The 16,626-nt window shown below is 34.3% G+C and overlaps 1 protein-coding gene across 9 annotated transcripts in view; it reads left to right on the top strand.

The window, feature by feature from the left end:
* Window positions 1-16,389, top strand: part of ECT2 (epithelial cell transforming 2) — a 60,349-nt gene extending 43,960 nt beyond the window's left edge. For all 9 annotated transcript variants that reach the window (XM_027540829.1, XM_027540837.1, XM_027540872.1 and 6 more), the window contains 5 exons: window positions 376-514; window positions 1,826-1,980; window positions 10,463-10,570; window positions 11,600-11,746; window positions 15,128-16,389. In XM_027540829.1, coding sequence (XP_027396630.1) covers window positions 376-514; window positions 1,826-1,980; window positions 10,463-10,570; window positions 11,600-11,746; window positions 15,128-15,217 — 639 coding nt within the window. In that variant the 3' untranslated portion in view covers window positions 15,218-16,389. The remainder of the gene's footprint in view (window positions 1-375; window positions 515-1,825; window positions 1,981-10,462; window positions 10,571-11,599; window positions 11,747-15,127) is intronic.
* Window positions 16,390-16,626: the final 237 nt, after the last annotated feature.

Genomic DNA, 16,626 nt, shown 5'->3' with positions numbered 1-16,626 from the left:
TTTTTGAACCCAAGGCAGTGATCCCAAAGCAACTATTCCCCTTTCCGAATTCAAGGTCTTTTATTGAAGATTCCTTCATCCTTTGATCCCATTATTTCTCACAACTCTTCTAAGTTCTTTCACACCTCTGGGATCTTTTCCATAGATCCTGTTTTCCTGACTTTTGAGCTCTTTTCATATGAATGTGAACAATTCTGTTACATAGTTACATGTATGAATTTGTTACATAGTAATTACTTACAGATAATTTTGGAATGACTGATACTTAATGAGCTGCATATAGATTTATGTGACTAGTGCCATTTTATTTTTAAGCATTTGGTCTTTGTTTTTGTTACTGACATCAACTTTTTTTTTCTCCCCCCCAATAATCAGATAGCAAGAAAACGACACAAGGTTATTGGTACTTTTAGGAGTCCTCATGGCCAGACCCGCCCCCCAGCTTCTCTTAAGCATATTCATCTAATGCCTCTTTCTCAGATTAAGAAGGTGCTAGACATACGAGAGACAGAAGGTATGGTCATTGGATAAACTGTTGGCTAAATAAAAATAGTTTATATTCATTGAAGGTTTAATTCCCTTATATGTTTATTTTTAAACTGGTAAATTATTTTTCAATATTGTTGATTAGTTCTGGCAAAGTAGTTGTTCTTTACTTTTATCCCACTACATTTCTAGGAACTGATTTGATTTTTAATTTTTTTCAAATGAAAGTATTATTTCATTCTGTAGAATATCTTCATCTCTTAAGATACAAAGAGCTTTTAAATGGTTACATGGTTAAAGTAGTGCCCATCCTCCCCATTCCCACACCAAAACTTATTCCTTCAGAATCCAAAAGCAGTTGTAGTCTATTACCTGTGCTTCCACATCTTACAACATTTCCTGTTGCCAGTGGCTGCCTTGTGAGGGATACATTTAGGATATCACCAGAAATAGATACGCATGAGTAAATATACCCAAAGTAACTATGGTAGACTCAATGTGGGCTCATATGTGTATTAAGGAAAGCTTTTACTCTAAACTTCGGGAATGTTAAGAGAGGGTTCTTTGAAGGCTTGAAATTGGCAAAAGTTTATACCTACCATAAGCTATATCATTAGCTTGTATGATATGTATGCTTGGCAATATTTTTCTTGTTTAGGCATATATTTTTATGATGTAAGCTGGTTTTATCACTGATCCTATCCTCTAATGAAGGAAAGCTTTCAATTTATGAGAAACAAAGAAAACTTGAATAGCAACTTATATTGTTCTCTTTACTCAGTTGTCAAATTCTGGATTTATTAAGGGCTACATATAGCATTTACTTAAATCGTCTATATTTTTTGGATTATAATTCTGGAAGACTTCATTGTTCAAAACAGGTTCTGTTTTAGCTTCTTGATCATAAGACCTTTTGTAAGAGTTTTAATATTTGAGTATTTTCTTTCAGTTGATTTAAGTAGGTTGAATTATTATTCTTACAGTGTCACTTTAAAAACTCAAATTCTAGAATTCTAAGAAATGATCTAATTTTTTAAAGCTTTATTAAAGAAAATATTAAATATTATGGAAAGTACTGCTTACCTAACAACATTAAATTATTATTGTTGGTTCCTTACATGGTATGTACTATTCTTTCCAATGTTTCAACATAATATGATGCTGCTCTTTGTCCAATTAATAACTAAGGGAACAGGAAAGATAGAAATAGAGATAATTTACTGGATAGAGAAGAGAGAATTCAGTAGAGTTTTCTTGCTCTGAGGGAACTAAACTTGTGTTAAATCTGTCATTTTCCAAGGAGTAACATGTAGTGTTTGTGGTTATTTTGGAACCCTAGATTGCCATAATGCTTTTGCATTGCTTGTGAGGCCACCAACAGAGCAAGCAAATGTGCTGCTCAGTTTCCAGATGACATCAGAGGAACTTCCAAAAGAAAACTGGCTAAAGATGCTATGTCGACATGTAGCCAACACCATTTGTAAAGCAGATGCTGTAAGTTCTTAAACTACTATTGTAATGAAAGTTTGAACTCCATGGTAATGTACATACTAAACCTGTATATTTCTAATGACTTGTTAATTATGAATACAGGAGAGTTTTAGTTTTGTGTTTATTGAGGAAAACTGATTTAAAAGTTGTTTTGGAAAAGATGTTGAAAAGTATAGACACATGCAACAAAAGTATAGACACATGCAACATTTTTTTGAATCCCTAGCTTACAGATAGGCCCTCATAGCCTTAGAACTCCTGTGGCTCTGCTTTAGTGAAGCTTTTGGAACTTGCATTTTCATTTATGCTCTTTGATTTTACTATTTGTGAGAGAATATTTTGTTCTGTTGTTCTTTTATCTTATTGAGAGCAATATGGTGAGTTGTAGCAAGTTGCTTTTCCTGTCAGGCAGGTTGCCAATTTATCAGTGCAGTCTCTTAAAATCAAAAGCCATTATAAATGTATAATCCCTTTTATCCTGTACAGATTAAAGTGAAGATACATGAGAAAATCAAAATCAGGTAGCTTGTGATAGATCTTGGATGAAGTCTAGGTCCATTAAAGGATAATTTGATTTCTTCATCATATATGGGAGGGATATGTGATCGATATTGATCCCTTCATATTTGCACAAATGATATATTAGATGGAGGAGAATGTATAAATAGATGACCCCTTTCAGTATAGTAGATTGTCTTGGACATTTCCTGTGGGAATAAAATGTTTATTATAGTTAAATCTGATCTTCAAAGACATTGAGGTATGATTATTATTGTTTATAAATACTTGATTAAGGATATTTACATAACTTTAGAAAAATTAAGAGACTTAAAAATTTTTTTTTTAATTGAAGTCTAGTTTATTTACAGTGTTGTGTTAGTTTCTGGTATATAGCAAAGTGATTCAGTTATACATATATATTCATATTCTTTTCCATTATGGTTTATTATAGGATACTGAATATAGTTCCCTGTGCTGTGCAGTAGGACCTGTTGTTTATCCATTTTATATATAGTAGTTTGTATCTGCTAATCCTACTTTATTCCTCCTCCACGCCTTTGGTAATGATAAGTTCTTATGTTTTCTATGTCTGTGAGTCTGTTTCTGTTTTGTAAATAATTTAATTTGTGTCATATTTTAGATTCCACATATAAGTGATATTATATAGTATTTGTCTTTGTGATTTACTTCACTTAATATGATATAATCTTTGTGTGTGTGTGCACGTGTGTGCTCAGTCATGTCCAACTCTTAGTGACCTCATGGACTGTAGCCCATCAGGGGGTTTCCCAGGCCAGAATACTGGAGTGGGGTGCCATTTCCTACCCCAGGGGCTCTTCCCAACCCAGGGATCAAACTTGCATCTCCTTCATTGGTAGGTGGATTCTTTACCATTAGTTCCACCTGGGAAGCCCATGATAATCTCAGGTCCATCCATGTTACTGCATGGCATTCTTAAACTCTTTTTTATGGCCAAGTAGTATTCCATTGTGTATCTATTCCACATCTTTATCCATTCATATATCCATGTTGCTTCCATGATTTGGAAATTGTAACTTGTACTGCTGTAAAATTTATTGTAATTTGTAAATTGTGCTGCTGTAAACATTGGGGTACATGTATGTTTGTGAATTATAGTTTTCTCTGGATATACACCTGGGAGTGGCATTGGGTCATATGTTGGGTCATACGTTGGGTCATATGTTGGGTCATATGCCAACTCTATTTTAAGGTTTTTTTGGTATTGTTTGTTTTTATTGCTTTTTTATTTTCAGGGTTTTAAGGAACCTTGGTACTGTTAGCCTCTCTGCCTTTGTTATTTGTAGACTTTTTTTTTTTTTGTAGACTTTTTAATGATGGCCATTCCTTCTGGTGTGAGGCAGTACCTTTTTGTAGTTTTTATTTTCATTTTTCTAATAATTAGTGATGTTGAGCATCTTTTCATGTTCTGCTATCCATCTGTATGTCTTTGTTTTTTTTGTTTGTTTGTTTGTTTTTTTTTATCTCACTATTTTTATTTTATTTATTTATTTTTTTGAGCACACACTGAATTTATTTTCTTGCTGTTAATTCATCTGATGGACAGCTGACTCTCCTGCCACATGGTGTTTATTTCCCAGACAGTATATCCTCACGCTTTAGGAGAAGGATGCCATCTTGACCCTCAGGCCCTGGAAGGAGTTCTTACTCTCTGAAAGTTCTTAGTGTTGGGATTGATTCAGCAATCTCTGATCCTGGAAATGAGGAAAAATTAATCTCCTGACCTCATTAAGTCAAGTAATACTTTGTCCTGATTGCTCTCAATTACTTTGGATTTGAAAGTGAATTCTTGACGTTCCATGCTGGGCTTAACTTGTATAACAGAGGCCTCTTTAGATTTAGTTCTTTTTTTTTTTTTTTTTTTTTATTCTATGTCTGCTTTTTAGTATGGTGTCAAGGTGGTCATAGCTTTTCTTCCAAGGAGCAAGCATCTTTTAATTTCATGGCTGCAGACACCATCTGCAGTGATTTTGGAGCCCTCCCACAAAAATCTCCCTCTGTTTCCATTGTTTCCACATCTATTAGCCACGAAGTGATGGGACCAGATGCCATGATCTTATTTTCTGAATGATGAGTTTTAAGCCAACTTTTTCACTTTCCTCTTTCACTTTCATCTAGAGGCTCTTTAGTTCTTCTCCACTTTCTGTCATAAGGGTGGTGTCATCTGCGTATCTGAAGTTATTTTTTTTTTTTTTGCTCACTAGGAGTTTATTTTTTTGCACGTAATCTCATTTGACATTCACAATCGTGTGCAGTACCTGGCAGCTGTGGTTCCCATTACTTTATTATTATTTTTTTTATTTGATAAATTTAACGCCTTTTATTGCCATACCTCATTTTACTGTGCTTTGCTTTAGTGAGCTTTATAGATACATGTTTTTGTTTTTTTTTTTTTTTTCCTTGTTAATTTTCTGTATGTCTTTGAAGAAGGGTTTATTTAGGTGTTTGTCTAGTTATTGATTGAGTTGTTGTTTGTTGTCTTGTTATTAAGTTGTATGAGCTACTAGTATATTTTGGAAATTAATCTCTTGTTGGGCACATTGTTTGCAAATGTTTTCTCCTATTCTGTGGATTGTCTTTTCTTTTTATGGTTTCCTTTACTGTGGGAAAGCTTTTACGTTTATTAGGTCCCATTTGCTTGTTTTACTCTTATTTCTGTAGCCTTGGGAGACTGATCTAAGAAAACAATTGGACTTTTATGTCAGAAAATGTTTTGCCTATGTTCTCTTCTAGGAGTTTTATGGTGTCATGTCATATATTTGGGGCTTCTCTGGTGGCTCAGATGGTAAAGAATCTGCAATGCAGGAGACCCAGGTTCAATCCCTGGGTCTGGACTATCTCCTGGAGAAGAGAACGGTGTTTATTGAGTTTTATGTATGGTGTGAGAGACTGTTCTGACTTTCTTGATTTATATGCATTTGTCCAGCTTTTCCAGCACCACACTGAAGAAACTTTTTTTCCCCCTCAATTCTGTACTCATGCCTCCTTTTTCAAGAGTATATAGTAGCTTCAAGGTGTCTTCTGATTTCCTCTTTGATTCCATCGTTGACTCTTGATATTTTTTTTTTAAGTACCATGCTTTTTAGTTTCCATATAATCTTTTTTTTTTTTTTCTCTTTCTAAGGTTGACTCTAGTTTCATGCTGTTGTGATCAGAAAAGATGCTTGAAATTATTTCTGTCCTCTTAAATTTGTTTAGTCTTGTTTTGTGTCCTAGTATGTGGTCAATCTTAGAGATTGATCTGTGTGCACTTATAAAGAATGTATTCTGGTTTTTTGGATGTAATGTCCTGAAAATATCAATTAAGCCTAACCTTTTTATTGTATCATTTAGGATCTCTGTTGCCTTTCTCATTTTGTCTGGAAGATGTATCTACTGATGTGAGTGAGATGTTAGTCTTTCACTGTTGTATTCCTGTCAGTTTCTTCCTTTATGTCTGTTAATACTTGCTTTTTGTATTTAGGCACTCGTCTATTGCATATGTTAACAAGTATTAAATGCGTGTAAAATCTTCATCTTGTATTGACCCTTTTATCATTATAGAATGTCCTTTTTTATCTTTATGACTTTTGTTTTACAGTCTGTTTTGTCTGGAATGAGTGTTGCTAGATCTGCTTTGTTGTCATTTCCATTTGCATGAAATATCTTTTTCAGTCTCATCGCTTTCAATCTGTATGTCATTGGCCCTGGCCCTAAGGTGGGTTTCTTATAGGCAGCAGGTTGTAGGCTCTTTTTTTTTTTAATCCAGTCTGCCAATGTCTTTTCATTAGAGTGTTTAGTCTAGTCCATTGACATTTAAGGTAATTATTGATAGATAAGTATTTATTTCCATTTTTAAAACCTTATTTTCCAGTTGAGTTTATATTTCATCTTTGTTCCTTTCTGTTTTCCCTGTTTTGGTTTGATGGTTTTCTTTTGTATTATGCTTTTTTCTTTTCTTTTACTTTTTTGTGAAGCTGTTACATGGTTTTGATTTGTGGTTACCCTGGCTGTCAAGTGTGTTAACCGACAACTATATTGACCTCTAGACTGATAGTCATATAGGCTCAAACACATTCTTTAAAAGAAAAAAACTACATTTTTATACTCTTTCCCCACATTTTATGATTTTTGACGTCCTCTTTTATATCTTTGTATTTACTCTTTTGGTGTTAGTTGGAGTTATCATTACTTTCAGAAAAATTATTTTATTTTTTAAATTTGTGTACTAGCTTATGTAAGTGATTTTCTTTCCAATTGTGATTTTCTCTTTCGTGTAGATTTTTTTTTCTTTATTCTACTTAGAGAAACCTTTGAATATTTCTTTTAGGATAAGTTTAATATTGCTGTATTCTTTTTAGTTTTTGCTTGTCTGAGAAGTTCTTTATCTCTCCCTATTCCAAGTGATAATCTTGCTGTATAGAGTGTCCTGGGTTGCAGGCTTTTCCCTTTTAAGACTTTGAGTGAAGATATCCTGCCACCGCCTTCTGGCCTTCAGTATTTCTGTAGGTAGAGATATAAGTGGACAGCCTTATGGGGAGAGGGGTCCTTTGTAATTAGCTCTGTTTTTCTCTCGCTGCCTTTGGAATCCTCTTTATATCTTTAACTTTTGCCATTTTAGTTATAGTATATCTTGGTGTAGGTCTGTTTGGGTTCATCTTGTTTGGGACCCTGTAGAGAAATCAGCTGACAGCCTTATGGTGGCGGGGTTCCTTTGTAATTAACTCTTTGTTTTTCTTTTGCTGCCTTTAGAATCCTCTTTATATCTTTAAATTTTATTGTTTTAGTTATAGTATATCTTGGTGTAGGTCTGTTTGGGTTCATCTTATTTGGGACCCTCTGTCCTTCCTATACATGGGTTTCCGTTTCCTTCGTTAGATTTGGGACATTTTCAGCCATAATTTCTTCAAATACATTTTTAAATTCCCGTTCTGTTTGTTTTCCTTCTGGGATTCCTATTATGCACAGATCTGGATACTTTATATTATTCCATAGATCTTCTATATATATATTTTTTTTATTTGTATTTCTGTCTGCTGTTCTAGTCTGGTAATTTCCATTATTCTGTCTTCCAGATCACTTATTAGTTCTTCATTATCCAGTTTGCTGTTGATTGCCTTTAGTTCAACTTTTGTCTCATTTTACTTTTAATTGACTCCTCTTTTGATATATATATATATATATTTTTTTTTTTTAAACAGGAATCTCTATTTCTATCCATATCATTTCTTAACTCCTTCAATATTTTCATTATCCCCTTTTTGGACTCAGGATCTGGTAGACTGGAGATGTCTGTTTCATTGTTCTTTCAGGGAATTCTCTTGGTCTTTTAATTGTGTGGTTCCTCTTTTTCATTTTACTTCTATTTCTCTGACTCTGAATTAAGGAGAAACATTTTTCTACCATGGTCTGGAAGGGCAGTTTTTATGAGGGAGCGTCCCTGTGTAGCCTTTGTGAGTGTAATATTTTTGAGCAAAGACTGTTTTCATTATGTATGCCTGCCACAGTTTGCCTCTCTGTGTGTTATCCATTGTCCCCTTGATATGGGCATGATTGTTATCATGATGACCAGAGCCTGTACTGGATGTTGAGTGTGGCTTCCTCTTTGCTTTGTGGTTGTTACAACTCTGTCTGGGGCAGAGTCTGCCCCCCTTTTGGATAGATGCCCCAGGTCTGTTTCTGAACTCCAGTGTGAGGTAGATAGGACTGGAATACTCCCACTGGGAGAGACGCCACCCAGTGAATATTGGGGAAAGACTTGTCTACAGGAAAGTGCACTCTGATTTTGCCTGTCACTTTTGTGACAGGCTGGTTCTGCTGGTTCACAGAGTACAGTTTTTGGCACACCCCTTGGTCCCACCTCAGCTGTGGAGATTTAGATAGTTAGCCCTGGTAACCCTCAGGTCCTCTACTCACAAAGCTACTAGCACAGATCTGTTGACACAGAACTACTGAGGTCAGGCACTGGGACCACCATGGCTGGGTTGAGGACCTGGACCCACCATAGCTGTAGGAGCTACTGAGTCAGCCTAGACCCTCGGCCTACCTCTGTGTGTGAGTGCCAGCAGAGCCTACTATCTCTAGACCTGCCCCAGCCACAGGAGCACAGTAATCTACACCGGTGTCCTACAGGCACTGAGTTTACCAAGCCATCTCAGGCACATAAATCCATGAGCCATGGGGACATTAAGATTTCAGCCCTGCTTTCTAAGTTGTAAGGCCACTGGCAGTTGGCTAGGATTGCAGCCTTGCCTCTGTGAATGAGCAGCTGAGCCTGTTATGAGCACACTGAGAATGAGGCTGCTATTCTGTGCCCCACCCTTCCTTTGAGCTTGCAAGTTAACAGTGGGGCTTCAGTGGCGGATCCATTCTCCTTTTTGTACATGCACCAGATTGCAGCTTGGATCACACTCCAAGCCCCTTCAGGCAGTCTTCTTGCAGGCAACTCCAGTCTTCGCCCCAGGTCTGTCCTTTGAAGCCTAGGTTTTAGCACCCAACCTTCTCAGATGGCTCAGAAGGTAAAGGACCCACCTGCAATGCAGGGAACACAAGAGACCTGGGTTCAATCCCTGGTTCAGGAAAATCTGCTCAAGAAGGATATGACAACCCACTCCAGTATTCTTGCCTGGAAAATCCCATGGACAAAGGAGCCTGGCAAGCTATAGTCCAAAGAGTTGCAAAGAGTTGGACACAGCTGAGCACCTGTGTGTACCAGCAGACATGCCTCTCAGGCTGAGGATTGCAGTGAGATGGCCTGGGCCTTCTTTGCGGGTCTCCCTCTGTTCTACTTGTTGCAGACCAGTTGCTCTGTTCTCTCTCAAGCCTCTGAAGCTGTCTTTCTTTCCACACTGACCTCCCCTGCTGATGAAGCATTTTCCTGTGTCAAGGAACATTTCCTCTTTCATAGCTCCCTCCCAGGGGTACAGATCCTGTCCCAATTCCCCTTTTCTTTGTTTTCTCCTACTCTGTTATGTGGTGATCTTTCTTGCATTTTGGTTTTATGAGCTCTTCTGCCAGCATTTAGCAGGTATTTTGTGAGCTTTATTCTACATACAGATATGTCTGTGGGAGGAGGTGAGTTCCACGTCCTTCTACTGCACCATCTTGCTCTGGTCCTTGATTTGTTTTTTGTTTTGTTTTTTCTGTGGGCCAACAATATATTGTTATAAATAAAGGATTGCTCCACACAAAGCTTCATTGAAAGAAATACAGTACTAGTGCATACAACAGAATGCTGGCTAGGAAAATAATGGAGACAGCTTTTTGTAAAGCCAAAAAGCTGTTCATTATAAGGAAGAATTTTTTTCTCATATTCCTAGGTATCCATATATAAAATGGATCTCTGCAGTATAGTGATTTCCTACTACAGAGATTATTCCTAAATTTATCACAATGTCCAACTATATGGCTTTTGCAGTCGTTTATAAATTTATAACTATGATTCTGAAGTGTAAACAGTAATGGAAAAATGCTGAAAATAAAATCTATTGAATTACTTAGCCATAGGATGGCTAGTAATTCTAGAACTAGAATATAAACAATTAATGAAAGTATTTCATAAAGTAAAATTAACCACAAGGTGGCAGCAAACATTTAACCTATATCCTAATTTATACTGTTTTAAGCCACAAAATTCTTCCCAGTTGTGAAATTTTGTTACTAAAAAATGTTTATAAATGTTTATAAATTCAGATATTCAGGGACTTCAGTTGAACTCTCTCTTACATTTGAAATAGTACATTTTAAAATGCCCTGATTTGGTGTCTTTTCTTTTGAGAACTTCTGCCATGTTGAAGAGAAAATATTTGTATACTCAACACATACATTGTAAAAAACAGCAAAAATCTTGAGTAGTTTGATTTATATAAGCACCTGTGTGTGCATGTAAGTTCTTACAGGTTAGATTTTAGGAACAGCTGTGTATTTTTATTTTATTATTTTAAAAATTAATATTAATTTTCAACAGGAGAATCTTATTTACACTGCTGATCCAGAATCCTTTGAAGTAAATACAAAAGATATGGACAGTACATTGAGTAGAGCATCTAGAGCAATAAAAAAGACTTCAAAAAAGGTAAATCTCAGTGACATTATTATTCACCATATCTCCAAAATGTATTTTTCAGAGTATATTAAAATAATATAGCCATAGATGTCAGGATGTCAGTGTGAAGGTAGTACATAAAACAAAGTTGTTTTTTGGTTTTAGGAAATGGCCTGCAGAGATAATAGTTAAACTTCGTGAATTCTTTGGCACAGTAATTGTAACAGCTTTCACCCTTCCCATTCTAGTTACTGTGATATTTCTGATCGTGTTTTAAGTATGTGTGCATTCATGTTAGAAATTGCCTTAGATATTTTTCAGCAAAGGGCACACAAAAGAGTCAGGAAACCTGGGATCTGTTCCTTACCATAGTAAGTTTCAGACTTCTAATGATGAAGATAACTTTCCTACTTTACCTTACCTTATCGAGGTTGTTCAGGACTATACAAGAATGTAGGTAATAGGTTTTTTAAAAGTAGAACTAGAGTTTTAATTTTATAGGTAAATTTACAGCCAGAGTCTATTGTTCAGTTCATAAGTTTTTGATTGTTGTTTTCTTTGCCTTTGAGGGGAGGCTGCATACTTTAATCATCATTGTATCTCTGCATTTAACATGAATAATATATAGTAGATAAACATTAACAATGGTGATTCAAATAAAGTCGTACCCTTTTACAGTTAAATTGAGGTTTAAGTGGCTTTGGATCAACAATCTCACAACTGAATTATAGCAGAATTAGACAATACCAAGGTTTCTTCTCATGCCAAATTTTCCTTCCTACTTTCTCCTGCTGGACTAGAGTTCTATGAATGCAAGATAGAATAATCCACAATCCCTAACCGTAACCCTAACCCCTAACCCTAACATTTTCTCACTGCTTTGTCCAGAGATTCTCATTCTGCCATATACTTTTTATAGAAAAAGTATATGGCAGAATTTCTCCATATTTTTTATAGAAAAACTTTTAATGTAAATTTGGCTTTGTTTTACATATAATTGTTCTAATCAATTATATTAATCTAGGTTTTTAAATTAATTGTATCTTGTTTTAATTCTAGGTTACCAGAGCATTCTCTTTCTCCAAAACTCCAAAAAGAGCTCTCCGAAGGGCTCTTATGGCATCCCAAAGTTCAGCAGAGGGAAGAAGTCCTTCTAGCAATGAGAAGCATGTAATGAGTCGTCTGGCTAGCACATCATCATTAGCAGTAAGTGATTTTGATTTAACAGGCTAAATTTATCAAGTTGGTATAAAATTTGTTGACTTTTTAAAGGTGGAAATCTTAATATTTCCATCAATTTTTTTGATATATCTAACCTCATTGTTGGGTTAAGATAATTTAGAAAACCTCATTTAATGAATTAGAGACTTAAGGTGTAGTTTATTTGATATGAAATTTTATTGGGATTGAGATGTTAATCTCTGAGACAAAGAAACATTTTTTGGTCTAGCCTATCACTTTACTGACGTACAGAACGATAGTTCTATTTATAGATTGGCTCCAATAATATAGCAGAGACTGAGTTTTATTTCCTTTATTATTTCTGTGAATAGATAATCACTGAAGTGAGTATCAAAAGGTGTTATGGGTTCTAAATTCATGTGTTTATTTTTAAATGTTTCCTGAGCAATCCAAATTCCCAATGGTGTCAGAATTATTAGACATTTAATTAATATTAAGGGCATTTCTAACGTATTTTACTGTTACTAAATAGTGATGTATCTGTCCTTTGTAAAAATCATTAATATAACTTACTAAGGTTAAGAAAGGCAAGTGACTGTCATTTCTTAGCTATATGTTCTTCAGCAAGTTTCCTATTTTCTCTTATCCCCAATTTGCAGATGAAAGAAAGGAGTACTTACCCTGTGTTGTTATTGTAAAGGGTAATTACACACACTCTATCTCACATATATGATGTGATTATTTTCTCAGAGCCAGTTTGAGTAGTGGTTAAGAGCAGGAACTCTGAAACTCCTAAGTTCAGATCCCAGTTCTGCTGTTTACTAGCTGTATGACTTCTGTCAACTTATTAAAGATCTTTCTGTTTCAATTTCACTGTTTATAAAATGAATATAAAGTAGTAGTTGTAAGGATTAAGTAAGTTAGTGCACTTAGGGTAACACCTTCGTGTTCTATAAACAGTTACCTTTAATTATATAAAATGCATACAAAAAAGGTACATAATGCTTAATAGCTTATTTTTTATAAAGCTAGTTAAGTCTTTAGTTAATATACATCAAAGGTTATAGCTTATTATGAGTATGTTTATATAGATTTGTAATCAAGATTAACCTTCCAATGGAAGGGAAATCATACTTGGTTGATAATATGAATTTTTGCAAAGATGTTAGTTAATGAAAAAAGTATTGAAATTGAAAAATATAGTAAGCATTCATTTACTAAAATTAGATTGTAAGCTTTCTGAAGCCCAGTGCACTATCCCTTTTTTATTTCCTGCATCTGTTGTAACTATTATAAATATTACTGCTTTTCAAATGAAGGTAATAGGATTTTATAGAAAATTTTTGGAAAATTAATATATATTACTTACGGCTTTACCAGTTTTATGTAAATAATATAAATAAGTACCTAAAGTATCTTTAAGACATTCCTGTCCTCTTCTCAATTGCCTATTTCTGTTCTAACAGATTACTCATTCTGTTTCCACAAGCAATGTAATTGGATTTACTAAGCATGGTTATGTTCAGCTCTCAAACTCTACTGGTGGGCGCTCTCAAAACTCCTGGTTTCGATCTGTACTTCATTCTGCCTCATGAGCTAGTTTTTCAGAGATGCTAGAAGGAAATTCTGAGTTTTCAAATTTCAAAAAAGTTCTATCCAAGTCATCTTTGATATTTGTGAAGAATTAGGAGATACATCAACCAGTAATGGAAACAAGCCTTGTGAAATTTAATGTGAGCTTATTAGCTATTTGAAATTTGTATTTATTATGAAAAAAAGAAAGTATTTTTCTCCACTGAATCACATATTAGGTGAATGGGGACTTCTGAATTCACAACTTTATAACTGCTTTGAAATCACAACAACTTAGGCTTAATGGAGTATCTTTGTTTTTTGGCACATAAAACTATTTTGCAAGATAATTTAGTCATAAGGCCTGAAAAAATCAGTCCCATTAGAGATTTTCTTATTTATGGAAGTAATTACTTAAAAATAGTAGTAATTGTCCTATGAAGTGGATTTATATTCCAAATATGATTCTTAATCTTAGAATTATGACATTTGTGTAAAATTTATGCTTTTAATATGGCAAATCATAAAGGTTTTACCTGAGGAAAATGTAAACTTTTATACTATCTACTTAAATCATCGCTTTGCTGTCACTTAAATGGTGATACTTCACCAACCCGGCTCTTTAAACTCTTCAAACCTTGTTGATGAGGACTTATAGCTAGCTAGCTGCCTTGCTGGCTCTAAGTTTGTGTGTATTAGTCGCTTAGTCGTGTCCTACTCTTTGTGACGCCATGGACTGTAGCCCACCAGGCTCCTCTCTGTCCATGGAATTCTCCAGGCAAGAATACTAGAGTGGGTTGCCATTCCCTTCTCCAGGGAATAGTTAACCATTCATGTCTGTTAACAGAGAAGGCAATGGCACCCCACTCCAGTACTCTTGCCTGGAAAATCCCATGGACGGAGGAGCCTGGTAGGCTGCAATGCAGTCCACAAGGTCGCTAAGAGTCAGACACAACTGAATGGCTTCACTTTCACTTTCATGCATTGGAGAAGGAAATGGCAAGCCACTCCAGTGTTCTTGCCTGGAGAATCCCAGGGACACAGGAGCCTGGTGGGTTGCCGTCTATGGGGTCGCACAGAGTTGGACACGACTGAAGCAACTTAGCAGCAGCAGCACCAGCATGTCTGTTAAAATAGTACCTTTCATAATAATTTGTTTTGATTTATATCCCCTCTTAACTTTTTGGTATTGTTTCTTTGTTATTAAAAATTCTGATGATATTTAACTTTGACACTCTGAAATAATAAAGTTTAGACAGCTTAGTATATTAGTAATCTCTATTATCACAAGTACTGCTGTTTTGCTTAGTTTTATTTGAAGCAAAATCATACACACATATAAATATGGGTTGAACACATAATATAAAAACTTTTTCAGAGTGTATGGCTTTTAATTTAGAAAATTATTTCCCATGAAGTAGTTTTACTCTTCTTAATTCTGCTTATGATTAAGAAGAAACCACTGTGGTTTGTCTTTTTAACCTCGAAAATTTGTCTTCTAATTTATAATTTTAAAAATACACCTGAAACACTAAATCATTTATCTCACAGAAGTACCACTACTAGCAATAAGCATATATCTCTTTCATTTGAGTTAATATGTAGTAAACTAGTCTATCCATTTTTCTTGTTTTCAGAATGCTAAAATAGTTCTATGTGTTCTCCTAACCCTTCCCTCCTAATTTTTAAGTTTCTGTTTCTTTAAAGAGTTTAGATTTTCAGATGTCTTACTTGTTATGATAATTTGTAAAATGCAAAAATAGTATGTATGATACTAAGCTATATCTTACTCAAGAGAAAAAATATTTAAGTATAAAATGTTTGTCTTTACAGGGCATCCCGTCTCCCTCCCTTGTCAGTCTTCCTGCCTTCTTTGAAAGGAGAAGCCATACTTTAAGTAGATCTACAACTCATTTGATATGAGGCTTAAAAAAAAATTTGTATAAAGTTATAAACACCTCATTCTCAAATAAGAAACTGACTTAAATGGTACTTACTGTTAGCACTTAGTGAAAGCTGGAAAGAAGGTAACACTAAACTATGCCATTTTATTTTTTTCTTGAAAGAGTAAGGTTAACCTCTGACATTTTTTGAGTTAATTCATGTAAAAAGTTATATTGATTTTGGTGTAATTTTTCTCTTTATTGAATCCAGTTGAAGACCAGTCATTTAAGTTATTCATGATATTAATAACTTTGCCACATGATACAGTAAATAAATTTTATTGGTTGATGCCAAATACTGCTGTAAATCTCTTTGTATAGTGTCCTTGAATGAATTTTTGGAAATAAATGTGTATCTCAATTTGTTCAGAAATTAAGTGATATCACAAATGAAAACATGGATAGACCTCTGAATAGTGGGTTCTTGGTTCACATACTCTTTTGCAGTTTATTTTATAAATAAAGATATCGTATGTGTATTTTGAAAGATTTGCCACTATTGACAAGAATAACAGTTAAAGGAGGTGGTTTCAGAATATACTTGCAAATTGAGATAAAGGCAAAAGGATTAAAAAATCATGTATATTTTGCACAAACATGATACTGATGTATACTTGTTTAAGGGCCAGTATACTTATAGTGATTTTAGCCACAGGTCACTTAATTTAGTTTGATAGTGTGTAGAATTTTATTTGGAAAGATAAGACCGTGGGGAGATTATGGTAAAGTGGTTTATACTCTTTATGAAATAATTCCTAAGTTGGCTAATCTGCTGTAAAATGCATTGATATGTGTATGGTTAAATTTTTATTGTGGCCTCATAATTAAATGTAAAATTGAAATACACTTGTTGTTGTAAAATATTTTTCAAACTCTGATTTTATCTTTCATAATAGGGTGTTTTTTTAATAGTAGTACAAAATAATCAAGTTCCTATGAATAAATGCATTGTTATTTCCTACTTGTTTAGGGAGTACTGCAAATGTTTGTCATTTAACAATTTTCAATTATCTGTTATAATACTTTAACTGACTATATAGATTTTTTTCTATGCCACATATGTACCACTTTAATAGTGAATGATCCTTTATTGCCATATTTTAAAAGCAGTTGTAGTAGGAAGAACTTTGTAAATAAATTTCTAAAACTCAAGTATATTTTATGTTTCATATTTTAAACAGTTCTTTTATACAAATTTTCATAGGCCAGGATGAATGTTTTATCAACCCTTGCTCTGTTATGTATTTATTTCCATATTTATTTGCTTATTCCTCCCTCTGTTAATATTGGGCAGTATGTAAGTTAGGAGTCTTTAATCTGGAATCTACTTTGCAGAATGTAAGTAGTGAATGCCATGATAGTTTATATAAAATTTTGTGTTTATAAACA

The sequence above is a fragment of the Bos indicus x Bos taurus genome, chromosome 1, assembly GCF_003369695.1.
Source record: "Bos indicus x Bos taurus breed Angus x Brahman F1 hybrid chromosome 1, Bos_hybrid_MaternalHap_v2.0, whole genome shotgun sequence".
NCBI classification, from domain to species: Eukaryota; Metazoa; Chordata; class Mammalia; order Artiodactyla; family Bovidae; genus Bos; species Bos indicus x Bos taurus.
This window is presented reverse-complemented; position numbering and strand designations above follow the sequence as displayed.